The sequence below is a fragment of the Naegleria gruberi genome (assembly GCF_000004985.1).
Source record: "Naegleria gruberi genomic scaffold NAEGRscaffold_37, whole genome shotgun sequence".
NCBI lineage: Eukaryota > Heterolobosea > Eutetramitea > Acrasida > Naegleriidae > Naegleria > Naegleria gruberi.
Window position 1 is genome coordinate 10,668 of NW_003163290.1, and position 22,449 is coordinate 33,116.

General features: G+C 34.3%; 10 protein-coding genes across 10 annotated transcripts; 7 read left to right on the top strand and 3 right to left on the bottom strand.

Moving 5' to 3' along the window:
- Positions 1-78: 78 nt before the first annotated feature.
- On the top strand, positions 79-651 carry NAEGRDRAFT_50586 (uncharacterized protein; the record flags this gene model as incomplete). Its single annotated transcript, XM_002674789.1, has 1 exon — positions 79-651. One exon carries the CDS (start codon positions 79-81, stop codon positions 649-651), a length of 573 nt encoding a protein of 190 aa, XP_002674835.1.
- A 382-nt stretch (positions 652-1,033) lies between these two features.
- Positions 1,034-3,973, top strand: NAEGRDRAFT_50587 (uncharacterized protein; the record flags this gene model as incomplete). Its single annotated transcript, XM_002674790.1, has 1 exon — positions 1,034-3,973. One exon carries the CDS (start codon positions 1,034-1,036, stop codon positions 3,971-3,973), a length of 2,940 nt encoding a protein of 979 aa, XP_002674836.1.
- Positions 3,974-4,018: 45 nt separating this feature from the next.
- Positions 4,019-4,615, bottom strand: NAEGRDRAFT_69850 (uncharacterized protein; the record flags this gene model as incomplete). The annotated part of the gene is made up of 1 exon (XM_002674871.1): positions 4,019-4,615. The coding sequence occupies one exon, from the start codon at positions 4,613-4,615 to the stop codon at positions 4,019-4,021; it is 597 nt and encodes a 198-aa protein (XP_002674917.1).
- Positions 4,616-7,144: 2,529 nt separating this feature from the next.
- NAEGRDRAFT_50590 (uncharacterized protein) lies at positions 7,145-8,056 on the top strand (the record flags this gene model as incomplete). Its single annotated transcript, XM_002674791.1, has 1 exon — positions 7,145-8,056. The coding sequence occupies one exon, from the start codon at positions 7,145-7,147 to the stop codon at positions 8,054-8,056; it is 912 nt and encodes a 303-aa protein (XP_002674837.1).
- A 268-nt stretch (positions 8,057-8,324) lies between these two features.
- Positions 8,325-10,601, top strand: NAEGRDRAFT_50591 (uncharacterized protein; the record flags this gene model as incomplete). Its single annotated transcript, XM_002674792.1, has 1 exon — positions 8,325-10,601. The coding sequence occupies one exon, from the start codon at positions 8,325-8,327 to the stop codon at positions 10,599-10,601; it is 2,277 nt and encodes a 758-aa protein (XP_002674838.1).
- A 650-nt stretch (positions 10,602-11,251) lies between these two features.
- NAEGRDRAFT_50592 (uncharacterized protein) lies at positions 11,252-13,304 on the top strand (the record flags this gene model as incomplete). The annotated part of the gene is made up of 2 exons (XM_002674793.1): positions 11,252-12,056; positions 12,115-13,304. 2 exons carry the CDS (start codon positions 11,252-11,254, stop codon positions 13,302-13,304), a joined length of 1,995 nt encoding a protein of 664 aa, XP_002674839.1.
- Positions 13,305-14,001: 697 nt separating this feature from the next.
- Positions 14,002-16,850, top strand: NAEGRDRAFT_50593 (uncharacterized protein; the record flags this gene model as incomplete). The annotated part of the gene is made up of 2 exons (XM_002674794.1): positions 14,002-14,983; positions 15,337-16,850. 2 exons carry the CDS (start codon positions 14,002-14,004, stop codon positions 16,848-16,850), a joined length of 2,496 nt encoding a protein of 831 aa, XP_002674840.1.
- An 8-nt stretch (positions 16,851-16,858) lies between these two features.
- Positions 16,859-18,817, bottom strand: NAEGRDRAFT_80466 (PAP2_haloperoxidase domain-containing protein). The gene has a single exon (XM_002674872.1). The coding sequence runs from the start codon at positions 18,807-18,809 to the stop codon at positions 16,881-16,883; it is 1,929 nt and encodes a 642-aa protein (XP_002674918.1). The 5' UTR covers positions 18,810-18,817; the 3' UTR covers positions 16,859-16,880.
- A 452-nt stretch (positions 18,818-19,269) lies between these two features.
- NAEGRDRAFT_69855 (uncharacterized protein) lies at positions 19,270-20,016 on the top strand (the record flags this gene model as incomplete). Its single annotated transcript, XM_002674795.1, has 1 exon — positions 19,270-20,016. One exon carries the CDS (start codon positions 19,270-19,272, stop codon positions 20,014-20,016), a length of 747 nt encoding a protein of 248 aa, XP_002674841.1.
- Positions 20,017-20,955: 939 nt separating this feature from the next.
- On the bottom strand, positions 20,956-22,144 carry NAEGRDRAFT_69856 (uncharacterized protein; the record flags this gene model as incomplete). The annotated part of the gene is made up of 3 exons (XM_002674873.1): positions 20,956-21,055; positions 21,109-21,683; positions 21,758-22,144. The coding sequence occupies 3 exons, from the start codon at positions 22,142-22,144 to the stop codon at positions 20,956-20,958; spliced, it is 1,062 nt and encodes a 353-aa protein (XP_002674919.1).
- Positions 22,145-22,449: the final 305 nt, after the last annotated feature.

Genomic DNA, 22,449 nt, shown 5'->3' on the forward strand with positions numbered 1-22,449 from the left:
TCATTACACAATGTGAACGAATCTCATGTTCCATCATCAGGATTGGGCTTAACTACTGTCTTACAATTTATTAAACAAATGGATGGAACTATAGATGTGGAATCTGAACTAGAAAAAGGAAGTACATTTATTGTCACACTACCTTTCAAAATAATGAAAAAGGCGGAATTTTCTGATTGGGATAATAGTGGAGCCAAGATGAATTTTTCAATTCAACAGAGATACCTTTCTCTTTTATCAAATGTTCATGAAATGAGTGAAGAATCTGCTGCTACCAATTCTCCAGAAGTTTATTCAAAGATTATTCTGGCAGAAGATAATGCTATCAATAGAAAAGTCATCCTCAAACTCATTGAAAGTATTACAGGATATACAGCTGATTTTGTCTCAGATGGAAAGGAATTAGTTAAAAATTTTGACATTCGACGCCATAGGTTGGTGATTACAGATCTTAACATGCCAAACATGGATGGTATTGAGGCAGCCAAAGAGTTGAAGCGTTTGTATGGAAATTCTGTCAAAATTATTATCCTCACTGGTAATTCAGCTGTCAATGTTGAATCTCTGAAAGGAATTGTTGATGGATTGCTGGAAAAACCATGTTGTAAAGAAGATTTACGGAAATGTATTGATCTATACTGTAAGGAATAATCCAAAGTTTCATTCTTTGGGTTAGTTGAATTTCAATATTTTTAATCTGGAAAATGTATCAATCAAATCTAATAAGGTTGGATTTTTAATCAAAGAGACTTGCAGTAATTAATTACTTGAAACAGTTGTAACACTGAATCAATAGAAACTTTCATTGTAAAGTATTTTCACACTTATTCTTCTAAACTCAACTTGCCACTTTCAACATTCTAAAAATACATCATACATCATGGATCACAGGAAGAAATCTTGTCTTCCATCTCAATTAAAAAAAAACGCAAAGATATCAACGAAACTGTTCTTCTTGTTCGCTTCCTTTGATCTTTTGTTTTTTTCTCGTACAATATAATTACTTTATAATCATCAACAATATTTAGAGAACATGTCCTATTATTTGAATCAATTGGAAGGTTCCGATGATGATGAATATTATAGTGAAGAAGAAGAAGAAGAATTTGATGATGATGATGAAATAATTCATGATCAAGAGGAAGAAGTCGATGAAGAGGAAGATAGTGAGGAAAGAGCTGCTGCTATCGAACAACAAAAGGCTTCACTTTCTATTCAAACACTTTCCAATAAGAAACAACAAAACAAACAAAAGAACAAGATTGCGAAGACAAACACTTCCAAAAAGAAAGATCAACAACAGGAAAGCGTTGTCATGTCCATGACCGAAGAAGAATTGGAATATTATCAAAATTTAAAGTTGTACGGAATTTCTGGACCTAAAAACATGAATAAGAAGGAAAATCAAGTGATTGAAGAAATCAAATTTAAATTGGATGTTCTCCAATCATCGAAAATGTTCTTTGAAAGTGTAAGACCAACCTCTCTGACAATCATTTCCGGAAATCCAAAATATGAAGAACAAAAACGTTACATTATGGCTCATCAATATGAGGCTAGAAAAGGAAAACACTATAACAATGATGATGCCATGATTGAAGGAGAAGTAGTTGCTCCTAAATTCTTATTCCAAGATGTTAGTTCTTCAAAGATTGGTGAATATGTTAGAAATTTGATGAATAGAGTAGATCACTTATCTACACTTTCTCACGACGAAAGATCATTGTTTATTTATGGTGGAAGAACAGGCACCTTGCTTCACGATGATTTGATTCGTTATGATTTTATGACTGGTAAAATGGTTGTTTTCAAGAATTTGGGATTTGTCAGTCATTGTGATGGTACTAGAGTACAAGTACCATGCCCTTCTATTTCTAATAGTGAAATGGTTTCATGTGGAGGTAGAGTTTATATTTTTGGAGCTACTTATGGTTTTCCAAATAGTTTAGATTCGGTTCTTACCAGAGCCCATTTTGGATATTTTTGGGGTAATAGACCTAATACTGCATGGACCAATAATGAATTGGTTATTTTGTGTATGGATGGAGTGATTGGATTCAATAGTGGTCTTTTGGGTGTTGATATACCACGTGTTAATACTACAGCTCTTACTGAAAGATCACATCCTGTAAGAAGTGCAACTTCTGATATTCCTCCAGCTCGTTCTCACTTCTCTATGGTCAAGATGGTAAAGGGCTCAAATCTAGTTGAAGCAATTATCTTTGGTGGTAAGAAGAATACTGTCTTGGATGACATGTACACTTTCACCTTCTCTGATAGGGGACAAACCTATGAAGTCAAACAAATCAAAAAACCACCACCATCCAAAAAGGATGGTCTTGTTACTTGGCCATGTGCAAGATATGGCCACACTGCTTGTCTCGTGAGTAATTTAATGTTCGTCTATGGTGGATGCAATGTCAAAGGAAAATTATTGAACGATTTGTACATGTTTGATATTTCAACTCAAAAGTGGACTGAAATTATTTGTGATTCAATGTTACCTCCTCCACTCTTCAAATCTCAATCCTTCGCTGTAAACAACCAGTCCATTTACATTTATGGAGGTCAATCTACTCAAGAAAACAGCAATATTCCTCCTACCATTTCTTCCAGTTTATTTAGATTTGATATTACTGACAAGAAGTGGAATATTATTGAAATTATCACGGAAGAAGCAGATGATATTCAAAATAATAAGGCTGTTCCATGTGTTGGACATCAAACTCAAATTGTTCATGGAAAATTGTTGCGTATTGGTGGATTGGCAAATAATGTTGGTGATCCATTTGTAAAGCTTTTAAATTTGAACGACCCTGGTAGACCAATTCCACTCTGTTCCTATCTCTCAAGTAAGAGAGCAGATGGATTTTTGTGTGATGTTGTTTTCAGAGTCCGTGACGTTCTTGGTCAAGAAATTGACTCACTCAGTTATGTTCTTGCACATAAGGCCATCCTAAAGGCCAGATGTTCCTCTCTCCACAAGATGATTCTTGCCAGTACTGAAACTATGAGTACTACAAAGCTCTCCGGAACATTTAATGATGAAATGAGTGAAATTACTCTTGTAGATATTGAACAAGTTGACACTGCAGTTTTTGAGCAATATCTCAACTTCCTCTACAGTGGTAGTTTGGATTTAAAGTCTCTCAATGAGGTTAATTCATTCCTTGAATTTGCCAAGACAATATCACCAGATAATCATTATCCAGCTATTGTAAAGATTTGTACCGCGGAAGAACAAAAGGATTTGGAAGTTACCAAGCTTGTTCTATCTCAAATTCACAAAGATTTCTCCACTCTCATCAATGATCATTCATACAGCGATTTGATTGTTGTTTTGGATCAAGGTGATGCTGTAGCTCAACATGTCGGAGGACCAACAGAGGAAATTTTCGAAGAGGAACCATTTGAAATTCCAGAAACTAGCTTTGAAACTAATGATGCTACTGCTGAATTAGAACACGAAATCATGTCACCATTGACTAGAAATACTGTTCCAACAGGTGGTATTGCAGTTCACAGATTAATCATGTCAAGATCTCCATTCTTCTCAAGAATGTTTGTTACTTCTGGTATGATGGAATCAAAGGAAAGAGTTGTTCACTTGACCGATTATTCCACTGAAGTTATGCTTGAAGTCTTGAGCTATTTGTACACTGATACTATTAGACTTTCACCAAGAAATTGTCTTGGTATTTTAGTTTATTGTATCATGTTGGATTTGGTTGATATGGCTAGTGTTTGTAGAAGAATGGTCGTTTCACTTTTGGAAGATTCTATTGTTTGGTCTGTTATTGACATTGCCATGCTCTATAATGACAAGACTTTGGAATCTGAATGTGAACATTACATTTTAAATAATTTCGAAAAGCTTCGTGGTGCTGCTGGTTTCTTGAATTTACCAGAACTGACCAGAATTAAGATTAAACAATTATATGAAAAGAAAGCTGAAAAGAAATCTAAGAAATAATCTAAGAAAAATTAAAAAAGTATTTATTTAACAAAGTGAGGTTTTTTATGAAACTTGTTGTGTTTGGCGAGGGAATAATGAACGAGGAGATGCAGGTATAGAATTATCTAATAGAGCTTGTGGTCTCATCATGATTGGAGTTGTATTTCTTCTTGGTCTTTCTCTTAGAACAACCTTATTCGAAATGGTTTCCATAACATCGAGACTTTGAACATTTTTCGAAACTGTTGGTTGATTTGTTTCAACTTGTTGAGGTGAATAATTCTCCTTATCTTCCGATTGATTCAAAAATTGCTCCTTTCTCGATTGCATTCTATTAGAAAAATGATTTTTTCTATTAGTTACTGGAACTTTGACTTTTGCCAGTTCTTTCCTTAATTCTTCTTGTTTAATTCGTTCTTCTTCTTTTTTCTTTTGGAGAGCTTGTTCAATTTGTCGTTGCTCAGCAAGTTTTCTCTCTTCTACTTCTTCCTTTGCCCTGACAATGTCAGCAATCATTTCTCTATAAGAAGGATGACTAAACACATTCTCTGTTGTTGTCTTTCGGTAATTTTCTCTGGTTTCGAAATTAATTTGAATACTGGAAGTGACAGTTTGAGAATCGAGAGTCCTCATACTAGCTCTACTGATAAGGGATTTCATCTTTATGCTTGCAATAAACTATTCGAAACGATTATAATATTTTTTTTGTATTGATTACAGTAATGAATGGAGTGAGGGGGAATTCAAATAGTTCTGTTAGAGATGAAACTTTAACAAACATCATCCATTTAAAGAAATCATAATTATTAAATTAATGAAACAATTAACTGTCAAGTTCTGTCAATCCAAATCAAAGTTACAAAAAATACCAACATTACTACTATTTTCTTATTTTTTGATTAGATTTGTATTTTAATTTGTCTATTTCTGTATTTTCGAATAAAATTTACAGATTCAAAAAGAATAGTTTGGTTTCCCTTTGAGCAGATCTATACTAAAATCTGCAAATTTGTTGTATCACATGTTACAGATCTAAATTTTCTGGATCATTTCAACTAAATAACAGATTATCTAATACAAAATACAACATTCTTACAATTTTATTCGAAACTGTCAATATCTTTCATAATTCTTAATTAGATAAGAGAAATCTCATTGGAAACTATAATAACATCCCTCAATCAACTCTGGTCTTTATTTTAAATAATATAAACCTTTCGTCTATCTCTCTTTCGAATCCAATCAACAAAAAATTGTCAAAACATGTTCTCTCTTTCATTCAGTCAACCAAATCTACTGACAATCAACACTTGTAATTCATTCTCATCATCCATACATAAAAAATGTCAACTATTCCTCTATTGCAAACTGAACACCTTTCAAGCTTTCAGTTTCCAATAGCTGTAGAAGAAACTCATGACGATACTTATCTTCACTCATCAGACCATCTCCACAACTCCCCTCCAACCCTTATTCATTTGCAAAAGAGAAGATATAGTTCAGTGTCAGTAACTGGTCAATCGGACATTTCAGAAGACGAAACCACCCAAGATGATTCGAAACTTTTTAATCCACTTTCCACTCCACCCAGACGTAAATTTTCAATCCTGAATTCTCCTCAATCTGCCTTTCCTTCCCCAATTTCTCCCATATCAGGTTTAATCTCCTCCCCACTCAGCCCAAGAATTACGAACATTGTTTCACCGCTGCAAATTGCAATCCAACAATCAATGACCTCAAATACGAGTGCGCGAGATTTGCACGATTTAATGCAAATTTTGTTGGAACATGAAAAGTTGAAGAAGAGCAATCATGATGAGATTGATTCGTATAGAAATCAGATTGAAAAAACTGAAAAATTATTGAAAGAGCATGTTCAGGAGAATTCTCAATTGAAAATGACAGTGACAGGTCTTCATAAGGATGTTCAATTTTTGAGATTACAACATGAAAAGTATCAGGTTGATTATCACCATAAAATATTAGAAATGAAAAACAAGTTAGAAAGGAAAGAACGAGATTTGTCAAAATTATTGACATTATCTCAAAGATTGGAAAGGGACAATATTATTTTACATCGAATTCAAGAGTTGTTGTGTGAAAAAATTGATGCACTTGTGAAACAATTGGAAGATAAGGAAGTTGCAGTTTCGTATTTGGAGGAAATTGTGAAAATTATGCGAATGTTGGTGGAGGAGAAGAATCGTGAGTCGTATGATAAGGCTGAGCATGTTTATAATTGCCTGAATGATTTGTGTCATAAATTGGCTATTTTGAACGGAAAGGAGAAGAATGAACATTCGAATGAAAGAGTTTCGAATATAAAGAAGGATTTTGATGAGGGAATTCATTCACTTAGAGATGAATTAAAGAAGGAATTGAATGATTGTGTATCAACTCTGTATGAGAGAGTTCATGGAGATGGACTAGATGCTTTACATTGCGAAAAGAAAGTTAAATTCATTCAGACGAAACTGGAAGAATTGAAAATTCAATCAGAAGAACAAGAGAGAATTCTCCATCAAGCCAATGAAAGATTAATTTCAGAATTGGGAAAAAAGATGGAAGAAATATCCAGTTTACAACTTGGATACTCAACAACCAATACAGAAAACTAAATCTTTCTTTCCTCCTTATTCGAAAGTTGCCAATCTTCTTCATTTATTCAATAAATATCTTTTGTCAACCACAGCAGCGTAGAAATGGGCAATTAAATTGTCAATCACATTGAAGGTCCATTCAACTCGATATTGTTTCACTGTCTTGGTCAATTTTACCACAAAACTCAAACAAGGAATTTTCAAAAACCTGAAAATCCATGAACCTTATTTCAAAACATGGAAAGTTTATCAATTTTATTCCACAACAATCAAAAATTCTATTTTTTTGGCGCCCAAACAAAATTTCATAACGGTAAATTTTTATATTGTCCGACAACAGAGATTCTCGCATTGTCGAAAAAACATTTCCTGTCTCTTCTTTGGTGGAGGGTTCCAATTCGAAAAAAACTCTCTGTTGTTGCTTCTCTCAATTGTTGTTAGAGCAAAAATCACACAATATTCATCATCAAATATTATTTTACAACAACAACAACAACATTAAATAACAACAATAATAATAATATTAGAGAGGAAACTAGTTTGAACATTAACAACAGCACCTCTTGTTTTTCATCATCCGAAGAGAATGATGATGACTACAACACCGAATGTTGATATAATGATGGTTGGAAATACACAACAACAACAACAATATTCCACCAATAATCAATCACAGGTACATAACTTTATTAACGATCCCAATGATTGGAAATTAAAAGTAGTTTCTGGACAATTTCGTGATGAAGATTTAATTAATAATCAAATTGAGTCAGATGATGATGATGGTCTTTATAGTGATCATCAATTAACAATGGATGATGATTCAGATGATGATGCTTTTTTTGGAGGAAGACAACGTAACAGCCAAATTGTCATTACTCATGGCAAACATGATTTGGATTCTTCTTCATCAGATGAGGAAGAGGAAGAACATGCCAAATCACCTAAGAAGATGAAATCTTTTAGAATGGGACAAGATGAGGAAGAGGAACTTGATACTCCTGCCTTTCAACATGTCAATTCAATTCGTATGAATCATCCCTTCTATCAAAAGTATGGAGATGCTGAGAGTGGAATAACAACTGATGCTGCTTCACAACAACCAATTATTCAACAACAATCTATCATTCTATCACCTTCTTCACCTATTGACAGTAAACAACAACAACAATTGAATAATAATAATACAAAGAATGATGAACAAGAGAAACAACAAGAATTAACAACAACAACAACAACATCAATTCCAGATTGCTCATCAGACTCATCAGAATCATCAGGTTTTAATAATGAAGTGGTGTCATCATCACTTAAAGGAAGTGTGGAGCAAACGTCTACATTTGTTCCGACATTGTCCTCTAAACACGATGCAACTATTCCACAACAGCAACAACAACAATCACTAACACAAAACACAGCAACAGTTCCAACAATAATAACCGAAGTTGTTGAATTTCAACAACCTATCATCACCAACAACAACAAACAAACAGAAGAATAACACCACCACTCAATCATCTGATGAGGATCATCACCAATTTGAAATTGTTACCACAACTACCATAGAGGATGCCAATTCTACAGTACAATACACTACCACCACCGTTCCTTCTTCAACTCCTAATTTATCCAACAACCAAACAATAGCAGCCAATAATCCATACGCTTCTGAGAATGACAATAATTATGCACTCCAACAGGCACTCCAGTACAGCACTACTGTTTTTGATGATACCTCAACAGAATATATTGATGATCCTTTTGCAAGGATGGAGTCACCTTTTGTTAATAACGGTCCTAAGAGAAGTATTATTGATCCTTCTACAAGAGTACAACCAGCTCAAAAGAAACGTGTTCGTTTTGCAGATAGTGTCACTCTGTTTCCAATTACTTACATCAATGTAAGTCCGAGAGAGGAAAAGCCAAATAACTTGACTTGGTATCAACAACAACAACAACAACAACCACAACAACAATTTTCTATTGTCACTACAATTTCTAGTCCAATATCACCAACTCCTTCTTCTTCTTCTACTACTGCCCCAACACCTGGATCAGTAGTACCAAAGAGTAATGGCACCACAACAACAGCAACAGTCACAAAAACAACATCAGCAACAAGTAGTAACCCACCAAAGAAGGAAATGAACAATTCTACTCCTCCACAACAGTCAACAAACTCAACAAATGCAAAATCTACTGTATCTTCTAATAGTTCTTCAAAAGAAGCAAAAGAAGAGGATACAATTCCAAGTAATCATTTCAATGAGGACAATGAAAAGGATAATGATGATAATTCTGGAAACCCAAATGATAATTATGAGGATGATGAATTTAGAACCAATGATGGAAAGAGGAGATTTTGGGGTTTGACTGGCTACCAATATTTGGTATTGTCATCAGCTTGGCTTGGATGGGCATTTGACATTTTTGATGGAGTATTATTCAGTTATGCAGCACCAATTTGCATTCCAAATTTATTGGGATATCCTGACGATCAAATTACATCAACAGCTGCAAAGGAACAAACAGCTCTCTGGAGTAGTATTTTGAGTACTGTACTATTGTTTGGTTGGGGATGTGGTGGAGTTTTTTTCGGCTGGCTGACAGATAAAGTTGGACGATCAAAAACCATGATGATAACAATCATTGTCTATAGTATTGGAACATTTTTAGCTGCATTTTCGTTCCATATTAGTGTTTTAGTAATACTGAGATTTGTTGCAAGTCTTGGTATTGGAGGAGAGTGGTCTGCAGGTGCAGCCCTCATTTCAGAAACTCTTCCTATTGAGAAGAGAGTTATTGGAGGAGTTTTACTCTACACAGCTGCTCCTTTAGGAAGCATGGCATCATTTGCTGTTAATTATCTTATCACAAGTGTTTTACTTCAAACGACAACTAATCCAATAGTTAATGGCACAATAACAAATTCTACAATGCTCATTACTGATGGACTTATGAGTGGTGATATTAATGCTCCAGTGGTAACCGGTGGACCTATTCCTCTGTGGTTATCGTGGAGAATTCTTTTTGCTATTGGTGTTATTCCAACCATTGTTGGTATTTTTGTTAGAATTTGTGTGAAGGAACCTGATGCATGGCTCGAACAAAAGAAGAGAGAAAAGGAAGAAGAGGAAGAGGAAAATAATACATTGGAAAGTAATGAAATTAATGAAAACAATGAAACAGAATTACCACAAACACCTCCTCGTAATAGAAATGTTTCTATTGTTTCAGCAAGTCCAGCTGCTTTTCAGAAGAATGAGGATTCCATTTCTCTCAATACTGAAGATGATTTGAAGGAAATTGATCTAAATGATCAACCTGTAATGCCACCCATTAGAAGCGAGTCAGAATTCTCCAGTACTTCACTTACTCCTTTAAAGAAAAAGAAGAAGGGATCATCCTATCTTGATCTTTTTGCCAATGCCGATTTGAGAAAGAGAACCATTTCAGCCATTCTCTTTGTTTGTCCTGCCTTGATTTCATGGTGGTGCATTTCTACGTTTATTCCAATTTTGAGCACTCATCTTGCTTCACCCATTGAGGATGCAACTGAAAGAAAAATCACACAGAATCAATATTCTGTACTAGGAAATATGCTTTTTAATTTTGGAGGTTTAATTGGAACATTGCTTGTCATTCCAATTGCTATGAAATTGGGGAGACTCTGGGTTTATAGAATTTACTTCTTCTGTTCTACAATATTCATTATTATTGCTTTTGGAATTCCTGACATGTCACCATATGTTAGATTTTGTTTAATGTTCCCAGTAGGACTTTTTGTTTTTGGAGCTTTTGGCAGTTTTACATTCTATTTACCAGAGTTATTCCCATTGGAATTGAGAGGAAGAGGAGCCGGATTTACCTACAATTGTGGACGTTTTGGTACTGCAGTTTTCCCATTCATTGTTGGTATCATGGTGAGTCAGGGTGTTAATCCTCTCATTGTATTGGCTTGTCTTTCAGTTGCAACAGCTGCTGGCTTTGTGGTTTCTGTAATTCCAAAGTTTGCAGTTGAAACCAAGAATTTGGTTCTTCACTAAGTAAAATAATGTAAAATAATTTATTGACAAGACGACTTGGCTTGATTGAGCAATTCTTTCATTTCTTCACTCTTGGCAAAAGTTTCCATTGTTTGTCCTTCTATGGTTTCACTGATTGCTTCTGGTTTATATTTCAATAACAGTGTGACAATATCGAGATTATTTCTTTTAATGGCAATATGTAGACATGACTGATTTAGAATAATTAACAATATTTAAATTTAGTATTATTAAACCTACAAACTATTTCAAAATTTGATATTTATCGAATAGTTTAATTGTAAATAGGTTGAATATCCACTTACTTTCTAAATCAGGATTTTAATATTATTTAAAATAAAAAATGCTTACAGCCTATCACAATTAATATTTACTCATCCAAAATACTCACAAACTATTCCTATTAATATCATCACACTTTCCATTCACTTACTTTCTTCCGATATTAATTAATTAAAACAACTTTATCAAATCCTTACATGCTTCCGTATCCATTGGTCAATCCACAACAAGAATCCAAAAAACCTACATCAAAACTAATTTCCACTCCCTCCTCAATTCCTTCCTTCACCAATTCCAATTTATTGCTCTTGCAAGCATTCCACAATTCGATTGGTTGCATTTTGTTTTTTTTTGATTTTTAAAAAAAAATGGAAAATGTAAAAACGGAACAAGAACCTTCTGAAAATTGTCATCATGATGATGCTGGTAATAACAATTCATCATCATCCAAGGCTGGTTCATTCTTATTTGAACATTTATTGCCAAGAGAGGAAGAAATTAAAAAGTGGATTTTAAATTGTTGTTGGGAAAATTCGGAAGGAGCATCATCTTGGTCGGAAGAAGCAAATAATGATGTTTCGAGTTTATCTACTAGTATGAAACATGTTAGAAAAATTATTAGATTATTATTGGATTTTTTGAATGAATTTTCCTTCTTGTTTAAATTTATCAACTCACAAAATGGTGATGCCTATGATGGACTCGAGAATTATGAGAAATTCAAGGAAGAACAACACTTGTTGTACTTTATTTGGAAGGATCATTATGGAAATTGTTTGCCTGTGGAGTGGCAAGACTATTTTCAAACATGTAGTGATGAATTATTGATAGAAATGATGAATTATACGCAATCTGAGGATGAATTGTTTATTAAACAATTTGAGGAGGGTACAATTTTTGGAAAGGATGGAATGCCAAATTCTGTGAAGAGATTCCTGATGGGTTGCAGAGTGCTGAGATTTCACAAGCACGTAATTGAAAATCCCAAAGATATCATTTCTTACCTGTCCTCTCCAAAGTTTGATTTGAGTTGTGAGAGTGGTGAAATTGCCAACTCGAACGAACTTACTAGAAATATGTCGCCAAAGAAGATTCACGAAATTGAGAGATTGGCAGAATTTATTAGCTACTTTTCCTATTCTTCAGATGATCAACAATTAGAAGATGTTGAAAGTGTCATTCCAACAATTCTTGGTAGGTTTTAATAGTTTTAATACTTATGAAATTATAGATCTCGGCTCTGGAAAGGGTTATCTTTCACATGTTCTCTTCACCAAGTATGGATTAAATGTTGTTGCAGTTGACCACAATGAACAACTCGTCCAAAAAATTCAAGCTAAGGCTCAAAAAGATGTACAGAAAAAGAAGAAACAACAAAAGAATCAACTCAAAGCCATTGCCTCTCATTTAGAATGCAACAGAGAACAATTGTGTAAGATGGTTAATCAAATGTTGGAAACAACAAAATCGATCAGAGAGGATGTTATTGGAAATAATTGTATTGTAGGTCTACATACTTGTGGTGATTTGTCTTGCATTCTAATGGACATGTACGTCAATGATGTGAGACATACCCAAAGTTCTCTATTGAAATCACTAGTTAATGTTGGATGCTGTTATCACAAGCTCACTGAAAAGTATCACAAACAACATGTAAATACTAGCTCTACTAACAACAGCAGTGAAAAGATTGACCAAGCATCAAACTCTGAGGCATTGAAATTTAGTGGTTTTCCACTTTCTCCCTACACGAATGATTATGTTGTGAATAATCTGGCCAATGGTTTTCAATTCACTAGATCTGGACTCATTCTAGGATGTACAGAGAATACCATTTGGAAAGATTCCTTGAGCGTCTCAAACAATTCAACAACAATAGAAATCATTCCAGTACATGACTATTGGAAGAGAAATGCATTCAGATGTGCTATGGAATATTTCCTGCATGAATTTGTGGAAAAGAACGAGGAAGGTATTGAACATCCAGTTGTCTACAGTTTTGGAAGTATTGCAGAACAAAATCTATCGAGCACAAGTTCTTCAACTCAATCTTCATGTCCAGATTTTGTCAAGTATGCCCTAGCTGTCTTGCAACGATTGTCCAAAACAAGTGTACTCTCCAAGAAATTTCATAGAGAGGATATTGTAGAAATGGCCATCCAAGATGAGTATTCTCCTGAGCTTGTGCAGGAAATTGGTCAATTTTACATTCAATCTTGTGGAGCTCAACCTGAAACTGCAAGAATCAAGAAAGTTGATATCTTTTGGACTTTAAGAGCCATTATTGGTCCAGTCATTGAAAGTCTAATCCTCCTCGATCGATACCTCTTCCTTTTAGAAAACAACACTCACGCTGATATTGTCCAGCTATTTGATGAGGACATTTCACCTCGTGCCTTTGCACTCTTTGCCCACAAGTAAACTGTGCTTCCCATATCAACCCTATCAATCAAACCCTACAACTCCCTGACCTATTCATTCCATATACTATTAATTTCCATTCCAACAACACAACATCAAAACACAACAATTGCCATCAATTCTTACATTTTTCCTGAACAGAACTCTCTCAAATGAACTTGAATTTACTAGAAAAAACACCTCGCAAGAACAAACGACGATGAATGCCTCGGAGCTTTTACTTTGCATCATTAAGATGATGATAATCATGATGCTTATTGTTAGTTGCTTGATGGTAGATTGGGGTCATTCCGCACTCGTTGATAAGAAGTTTAAATTAAAGACAGTGTGTGGTGATTTTAATTATCCTTACTTTTATCGTCCAAAGGGATTGTCATATTATTCGGGTTCTATTTATGTTGCTAATACAGGACAGCATAATATTATTAAATGTGATCCTACTAATGGCGCCATTCAAATAGGTAAGTTTTATTTACTAATAATAGTGATTATTTAATATTTACATTATATAAATTTATATATATGAACAACAATAATAATAGTGGCTGGAGCATCAGGATATTCTGGATTTGTTGATAATTTAGCACCATTACAATCTTACCTAAATACTCCTAGTGATGTTTGGGTTGAACAGGACAATGTCTATTACATTGCAGACACCCTTAATAGAAGAATTAGAAAAGTCTCCAATGGAATAATGACAACACTAGCAGGGGATGGAGTTGCAGCAAGTAACCCTGACTTTATTACACCTGTTCAATTGAACGATCCAAAGAAAATATTTCTTTATGGTGGCAATTTGTACTATGCAGAATATGAAAAGATTAGAAATATGCATAATATGCAACCAACAAGCATTGAAACCATAGCTGGAAACACATACGGATCTACTATTGGAGTTTCTGCTCTAAGCTCACAAGTTAAGGAGCCTCAAGGTCTTTATTTCTATTCGGACAATAAGTATTTAATAGCGGATACTGGAAATCATCGTATTTTAAAAGTAGAAAATAGTGTAGTTAGTTTTATTGCTGGAAGTAGTTCTCAAGGATACTCAACAGGTTATGCCATAGGTTCTCAACTTTCATCACCAAATGGTGTTGTAGCTTTGGGATCTTCAGTAGTATTTACAGATACTGGAAATCATTGTATTAGAAAGATTAACACAGATGGAACTTTAACTACCATTGCAGGAGTTTGCACTACTTCAGGTTATAACTCAGATCAAGCAGATGCCACCAATGCTTGGCTCTCATCACCAAGTGGAATAGTTGAAGTAAATGGTGATTTATACTTTACGGATTCAATGAACGGAATTATTAGAAAGTTGGAAGCTTATTGTGATACTGGATATGTATCATATGATAATTACCAATGCACATTAGCGACGGTTGTGCCTCAATGTTTTGGAATTAGTGCTTCAGACTCTTCAGTTTGTTCAGGAAGAGGATCTTGCACAAGTTACAACAATTGTGTCTGTAATTCTACATATTATGGATCTCAATGTAGTTATGATTATTCTTGTGGTGGATTGAGTCCAGATTCATCAACAGCATGTAACGGAAAAGGTGTTTGCCAGTCACAAGATAAGTGCCAATGTATTTCTGGTATTGTTGGTAATTTGTGTAATCTTGAGGCCAATTGTTTTGGAATCTATTCATATACAAGCACGGTTTGCAGTGGTAAGTTTTTCATTGGAAAATTAAGTTAATACTAAATTTAAACTAATAAGGTAGGGGAACATGTGTGAGCAATGACAAATGCTCGTGTAGTGATGGATATTATGGATCTCAATGTTCTTACAGTTATGCATGTAATGGAATAGCTCCAGATTCATCAAATGTTTGTAATAGTCGTGGTGTTTGTACTTTGACTGGTTATTGTTCTTGTTATTCTGGTTTTTCTGGAGGATATTGTGAAAATATTAATCCAACTAATTCATTCATGTGTTTTGGATTTTATCCATACGAATTAAATGTTTGTGGAGGTAAGTTGGTTTGATTCCAAATTTGTTGGTTAATATTTCGTTTATTAGCAAATGGAAATTGTATTGGCACTAATGTATGCTCATGTAATAAGGGATATTATGGATCTCAATGCTCGTATAATTATGCATGTAATGGAATAGCTCCAGATTCATCAAACGTTTGTAATAGTCGTGGTTCATGTAATTCGAATGGTACATGTTCATGTGTATCTGGTTATCAGGGATCATACTGTGAATCAGCACAGTCAACACATGTAGTGAGTTCTGACACTGGCATTTGGATTGGAATTGGGCTGGCTATTGGAGTTTCTGTTCTTTTTCTTGTTGTGATATCCGTTGGGTTGTTAATTATTGTCATTACCTTGCGATTAAGAAAAAAGAAACATAATGAAGCAAGAAGAATAGATCAACTTAGAAAAGATAATGATGAGCAAGCTAGAATTCAATCTAACAAGGAAAAGCCACAAGAGATGATTAACCTTACTATCACTACCAATAGTAATTCATCAGGTGTTAATGCTATAGCTAATACCAGTACTAATCAACCATCATCTTCATCTACTAATACTCAGATACAACCATCTTCAACAATGGGATCATACACAAGCTATCTTAATAGTAACAGTAATCAAAACACAGAATTATCCTATGCCATTTTGAATCAGGGTGAGGACAACTCTTTTAGACCTCCTCCAACCATTATTAAACAAGCAAGTAAGACGAATGATGGTATGGATATATTCTCATCAAAGGATCACACCTATAAGATAATTAAGGTTTTGGGACGAGGAGGATTTGGAACGTGTTATTTGTGTGCAGATGTTGAATCGAATGATTTGATTGCTGTTAAGGCAATCCCAACAAACTTGAACGACTTTTCATCTATTTTCAGTGAATTCTCCAAATGTTTGGCATTCCAACATCCAAACTTGGTCAGGTCATATGAATATTTACAAGGAAATGGAATGATGTGTCTTGCAATGAAATTCTACAAGTGTGGAGATTTGGAGCATATTTTCAGAAATGTTGCCAAGAGAAAGCCACCATCTGATGAATTATTAATTTCAATCATTAATCAGGTGGGTGAAGGTCTTGATTATTTACATAGAACCCAAAAGGTCCTCCATCGTGATATCAAGCCTAACAATATTATGGTTGATGAATTTGATGAAGATAATTCAAAGATTTCAGTTGCTATTGGAGATTTTGGAGTTTCAAAACAAGCTACTACTGCTCACACTTTTACAGGAACAATTTATTATGTTTCACCTGAATTATACGCTGGTTCAAAGGATACTTCATATCCAACTGATATATTTTCATTTGGTGTCACAATGTACTTGATCATATGCAACCATTTTAACAATATGAGACAAGGTATTACTCAATTATCAATGGTTGAAGGTTATGATAAGGTTATGGATAAGGTTAGAAAGGAGTTGAATGCTACAGGTATCAAAGATGATATTACTGAATTGGTAATGAAAATGTTATCTAAGGAACCTGGAGAAAGACCACTCGCTGAAGAATTAGCCAATTTCTGTAAGATTAATGTTTGTTAATCTATATTAAATATATAATGATTTATTAAATTACAAACAACTTGCATTTCTACATAATTGATTGTAAACAGCATTAGCCACAGCAACACCGGAATTCCAACCAGCTTGATTGGCATATTCAAAGTGAATACCACCATAAATTCTGGATTTACCAGCTTCCTTAGCAGCATCTGACAATTTGTTAAATGTTCTTGTGTGATATTTGTAACCATCACTTACTACATCAAAGGAGATGTCATCACTTCCCAATACTAAACTCAAAATTCTTGCAGCAGCACCAGAGAAGGTTGAGTGTCCACTGGTGTATTCAGGGAAAGGTGGAGTTGCCAACAATGGGAACCAATTAAGATTTCTATTTCTATTATTTACAGCTGTCACTGGACGAAGTGCATTATAGAAATATTTGTGATCCCAAGAAACAATACCAGCATCAGCAAGAGTACAACCTAACAATTTGAAAATGGCAGATACTTTGAAAATGTCAGTAATTCCTTGGCTTCTAATAATTGATTGAAGGATGACATTCCAATGTCCTGGTGGAGTGGCAGTTCCTGCACCATCATCCCAGAACCAAGCAATTCTTCTTTGATCAAAAGTTCTAACACTTGAATCATTTCTACCATACAAGAATACTTCATCATAGGAAGTTTCGAATAAAGGAGTTCCCAATTGTGGAGGTGGACCTTGTCTAAAACTTTCAACATTTTGAATTCCAAAAGGTTCAACATTTGGCCATTGAGGCAACAATGGATTTCTGACATAATTTGGAGCATGACTTTGATAATCCATTGCTCCATCTCTAAATTGATAATCAACAAATTCTGCACTTCCATCATTATCTCTAGATCTCAAAACTCTGTCAGCTGTCGTCACTGCAGATTTACCAATTTTAGTTAATTCTGAAACGTCATATTGTGAACATCCATTACATTGTAAAGCTCTCTTCAATGCAGCATTATAACAATCAATATTATTTGGAAATAATTGAGAAAGGACACGATGAGCAGAAAAGGAAATTGTGGTTGCAATGGTTGCGTAGTCACATGCCTTGTTTGAGTTTCTGGATCTTCTGCAGGAGCCAAGGGCATCGTCTGTGGCTGTGTGAAGAATGGCCATGGCTCTGGATGCAATTGGTGGAGCAACTTTGAAATCTCTGACAGTTGACAGTAAAACATTATTCCACTTGACAATGAAATCTTCATTGAAAATGTCTTTTTCAGTGGTAATTGCAGCACATTTTGGAGCAATATCAGTTTGACTGATTGGGAAAGTATGAGAACTGACAACACTGACATAATATTGATTAGTGACAGGATTAATTCTAATCAAATTCAAACCTCTAGCCATTCCTTTACCCCAAATATTTGAACTCAATTCACAATCAACAACCAATGAACCATCTGCTGAAATTCTCATTGGCATTGGACTAGACCAAGTAATTCTAGGAAAGGCAATACTACCATTGACCTTCCAAAAATAGGTATAAAACCCAAATGGTAAAATTGAACCTGTGTCCACCCAAGTACCATTTTTACCTCCGTAAGCTCCGTGGACAACAAGTGGTTTAGTAAGCATGATTGCAAAGGCATCATCATAAACTCCCAAATCTTGTGAACCTGCCAAATTTGGATAACCTCGAACTTTTGCATAGTGAACTACATATTGATCTCCCACAGATGTGAAAAATTGTGCACCATCTGGCAAACGAGCTCCATTATCAGAAACATCCAAACCATATTGATTTCTATAGAAATTTGTTGCCTTTTCATGAGCATCTGGATAACGAGTGATTGGTGCAATGTTTCCTGCTTGAATGCCATCTGCCAAAATTGACAGGTGGAATTGAGCATCGTATTCTTGAGGATTGGTTTCTGTGGTTGGTGAGTAGGCATTGATTAGAAGAAATGGTGAAAAAATCAATGTAAACACGAGAAGGAGTCGTGTTAGTGGAATTGACATTTGGCGTTTTTGAGATTGTTTTTTTTTTGATGATTCTTAGAATGTTGCCGACAGATTATTGAGATTTAAAGGTATTGGATTGTGTGCTTATCTTTCACCTTCCATAAATTTGTTGCATGACAGCTAGTGACGTTGTCGTGTCGGCAAGTATTTAAAGCAGTTTTGAGCTGGAGATCATCCTTATTCTATCTCATTCCATTTAAACTCAATAATTGCGGTTAGCATTAATAACAATCTCCTTCTTGTTAAATCAGTTTCCTTCCAAATATTAAAAATTGGCAACTGACATTATCATTTTTTTAAACCAATCATCATCACTTTCATTCCATTAAGGAAAGAGATCCAGTCGGTATCTTTTTCTACCAAAATCCTCTTTCCTGCCACTTGTCATTATTTACATCATTCGAAACCTTTCAAACAACATTTTCAAAAAAAAATCCAAATTTCAAATCCACACAAAATGCTAAAACTCTTCCTCACTCTACTTTTAGTAACTTTCCTTTTAAATTTCTCAAACCAAGCTTGCGATCCTTCAAAATTATTCGATGCTGAATTGAGTTTATTATTTGATGATGCGTTGCCATTCGATTTGATTCCAAAGAGGATGGAATATCCATTGAATACTCAACGTTTTACAAATGCCAAGTTGGTTGAAGGTTTACAATTTTTCAAAACCAGATTTGGAATTGACTTGAATGTCAACAGTCAAAAAGAATTCAGATTGGAAAAGGGAAGTTTTGAAGGTTATAGTGTAGTTGGTGCAGTTACTAAGAAATCAAGATTCTTTGGAAGTCCATTGATTAGAGTTTATGCTGACATGTTGACAGTTGTCAGTTTGAATTCCACTCAAATTGATCCATTGACTCAATATCCAATTCCAAAGGATGCTATTGCTCAATTTGGTTACTATTCATTCTATTACAGAGCTAACAATACTTTATTTACTGAACCTATCAAAGTCACAAGTCAAACTTTCCAAGAAGGTTGGAGAGATGCTCAACAAAACCTTGACCATTCACGTAATATTATCTTTGACTTGTATTCTCCAGAGTGGGGAGTTGGTTCTTCTCAAGGTGTTGTCACAATGCCAATGCATGATTCTACATTAGGTAAAAGTCAAGTGTCAATGAGAGAATGGTTGAGATTTCCACCTGTTGGAACTGCCAAGAGAGGTGATGTTACCACTTGTCAATCTTGGTTAAATTAAATATAATAGAATATGATAAATATGCTATTTTCAGTATTTTCTTAAAATTCATTAATTTTTTCAATAGTATTTCATCAAATTAAGAGGGATACCAAGATACTTTACAATTTTCTAATTGAATAAAATAGTAATGTTGTACAAATATTAAAAGTACATGTTGAGTTAATGGTAAATGTACTTTTAAAATTCACGTGTATTATAACTTGCCCAAAATTTATCAGAGAGATTTTCTACTTATTATTGCATCCCAGAATTGATATTTCTAAACTTTTATTTTTAAAACCACAAGTTTCTTATTTCCAATCACGTTTCTCTTCAACTCGCCAGAATATGTTAACGATAGATGAGTAACCTTGCTGCCATAACCGGCTCTTTTCGGTGGGGAAGTGGAATAAGGGTGGTTGCTGTCCTATAAAGTGCTGAAAGTGCTTGATTGCTCCCACTTCCTTTTTACTTTTTACTTTGGATTGAGCAATTCAATAACTTTGGTACTCTTCAAGAAAAGGCGAAGGAAGAGGAACCTTGATACCTCTCTCTAAGGCTATGAAAGTTATGTGTGAGTTAAATGGAATAACAAAAGTTCTCAACCATTCCTAACAATACATTCACAGTTTTCCAACTTGTTCGATTTAGTGAAAATTACTTATGATTTTCCATGATGAAAAATAAATTCCAATTTCATGATGATAATCCACCAATAAAAATTACTACTATTTAGATATCATGTTGAGATGATGAAAGTTTGGTGTTTCCATCATGTAAAACCACTCCGAAAATCATCATCATCCATAGAGGCCATTTGTTGAATATTTCTTGATTCTGAAATCGGAATTATTGGTTTTATCAATCACAAGTAAGACTCCAATCTGCCAAGAATTCATCCTTAATAGATGAATTCAGTGAATCAAATCTTGATATTCAAATATTTCTTTAACTTTATTAATAAACAAAGGCAGCAGAAGGAACAGTGTTGATACCACATCTTCCAACTCCTTTGACAATTCTAAAGTATCCATCTTCTCCAAAGTCATATCCCCAACTGGTTAAGAAATTCATAAAGTTTCAATAAATTATTCTCAAAACTAAACTTACCTATTCTTAACAATCCAATAAGGTTGTGGCTTACCAAACCAGAAAGTTTCAAGACCATAACCAACAATTAAAACACCATGGTCCAATTGAGTTGGATCACACCAAGCAGGATCAGCAATTCCATTATTATAATTTTGTAAAAAGTCAGCATTCAAAGCAACAGCAATTGGTCCATTTTCAGCCAACCAATTAGCCATTTCAGTTTCATTAGTCGACAACATGGTCCAATTAGACAATTTAGCAACAAAATTAGCTGGTTTCACTTCACACTTGTATCTTTCAGCATAGTAAGGATAATCCTTTTCAGTGACAACTCCTCCTGCCTTCATCAAGTATTGATAGGCCGACCATTGCAATCCTCCATTACATCCATCATCACATGATTGTTGATTTTCAAAAGTTACACAATTATTATCACAATCGACAAGTTGTTGCTCTGAGAAGGAAACGAGTTGCTTGTGTTTAATGGCATAGGAACCTTCAATGGATCCAATGGCAGAAAATGCCCAACAAGATCCGCATTGACCTTGGTCTTTGACACCAGTGATAGCTCCATGATTTCTCCAATCATAATGCTGTAAATTTCAAAATTTCAATTCATTACAAAACAATTTCACATTTTACAAAAATTGTAAACTTTTCAACTTACATCAGGAGCAGGTTTGGCATAACTATTAGACACCATCTTATTAGAATCCATTCTCATCATCTTTTGAATCTCCTTTGGTGTCTTCTTTTCCATCAAATAAAACTTTCTAAACTCGTCACTTGTCAAATCAGAAAACTTTGTAATGCCATAATTATTATTTCCTTCTCTGATATTCATTCTACGACTAGTTTCGATATTTTCTCTAAAAACCTTCAAACGATATTCATATTCTTCTGGTCCTTTGTAAAATCTTTGGAATTTACGAGTAAAATCAAGGAAATGATCTCTGACAGCTGTTTCAGAAAGTGGTTGATAGGTTTCTTGATCAAAAGCAAGAATACCACATGCTAAAATCACGAGGAATGTCAAGGTGTAAAGTAATTTCATTTTTTTTGTGATGTTTATTGGAAATTTGACTTTTGATTGATGAGAATTTGTGCGAAATGGTTTTCAAATTGGTGAACTGGAAGATAACAAATATGTGCATTTTGTAATCTCACTACAATTTTCTTTTTGAAATTTGTATTTTTTTCAAAATACTTGAAGAGTTTCGAATAAAAAATTAGATTTCAATATGAAATGTATGAAGAATCCTTTGAACAACTTTAGAATAGGCAAAATTCAATATTGTAATCAATTTATCTGAACTTTTAAGCCAACGAACTATTGCCCTCATTTGGCGTTTTACGACT

Excerpts from the sequence above, each read along its gene's own strand:
- NAEGRDRAFT_80466 (XM_002674872.1), bottom strand. The coding sequence starts at position 18,809 with ATGTCAATTCCACTAACACGACTCCTTCTCGTGTTTACATTGATTTTT.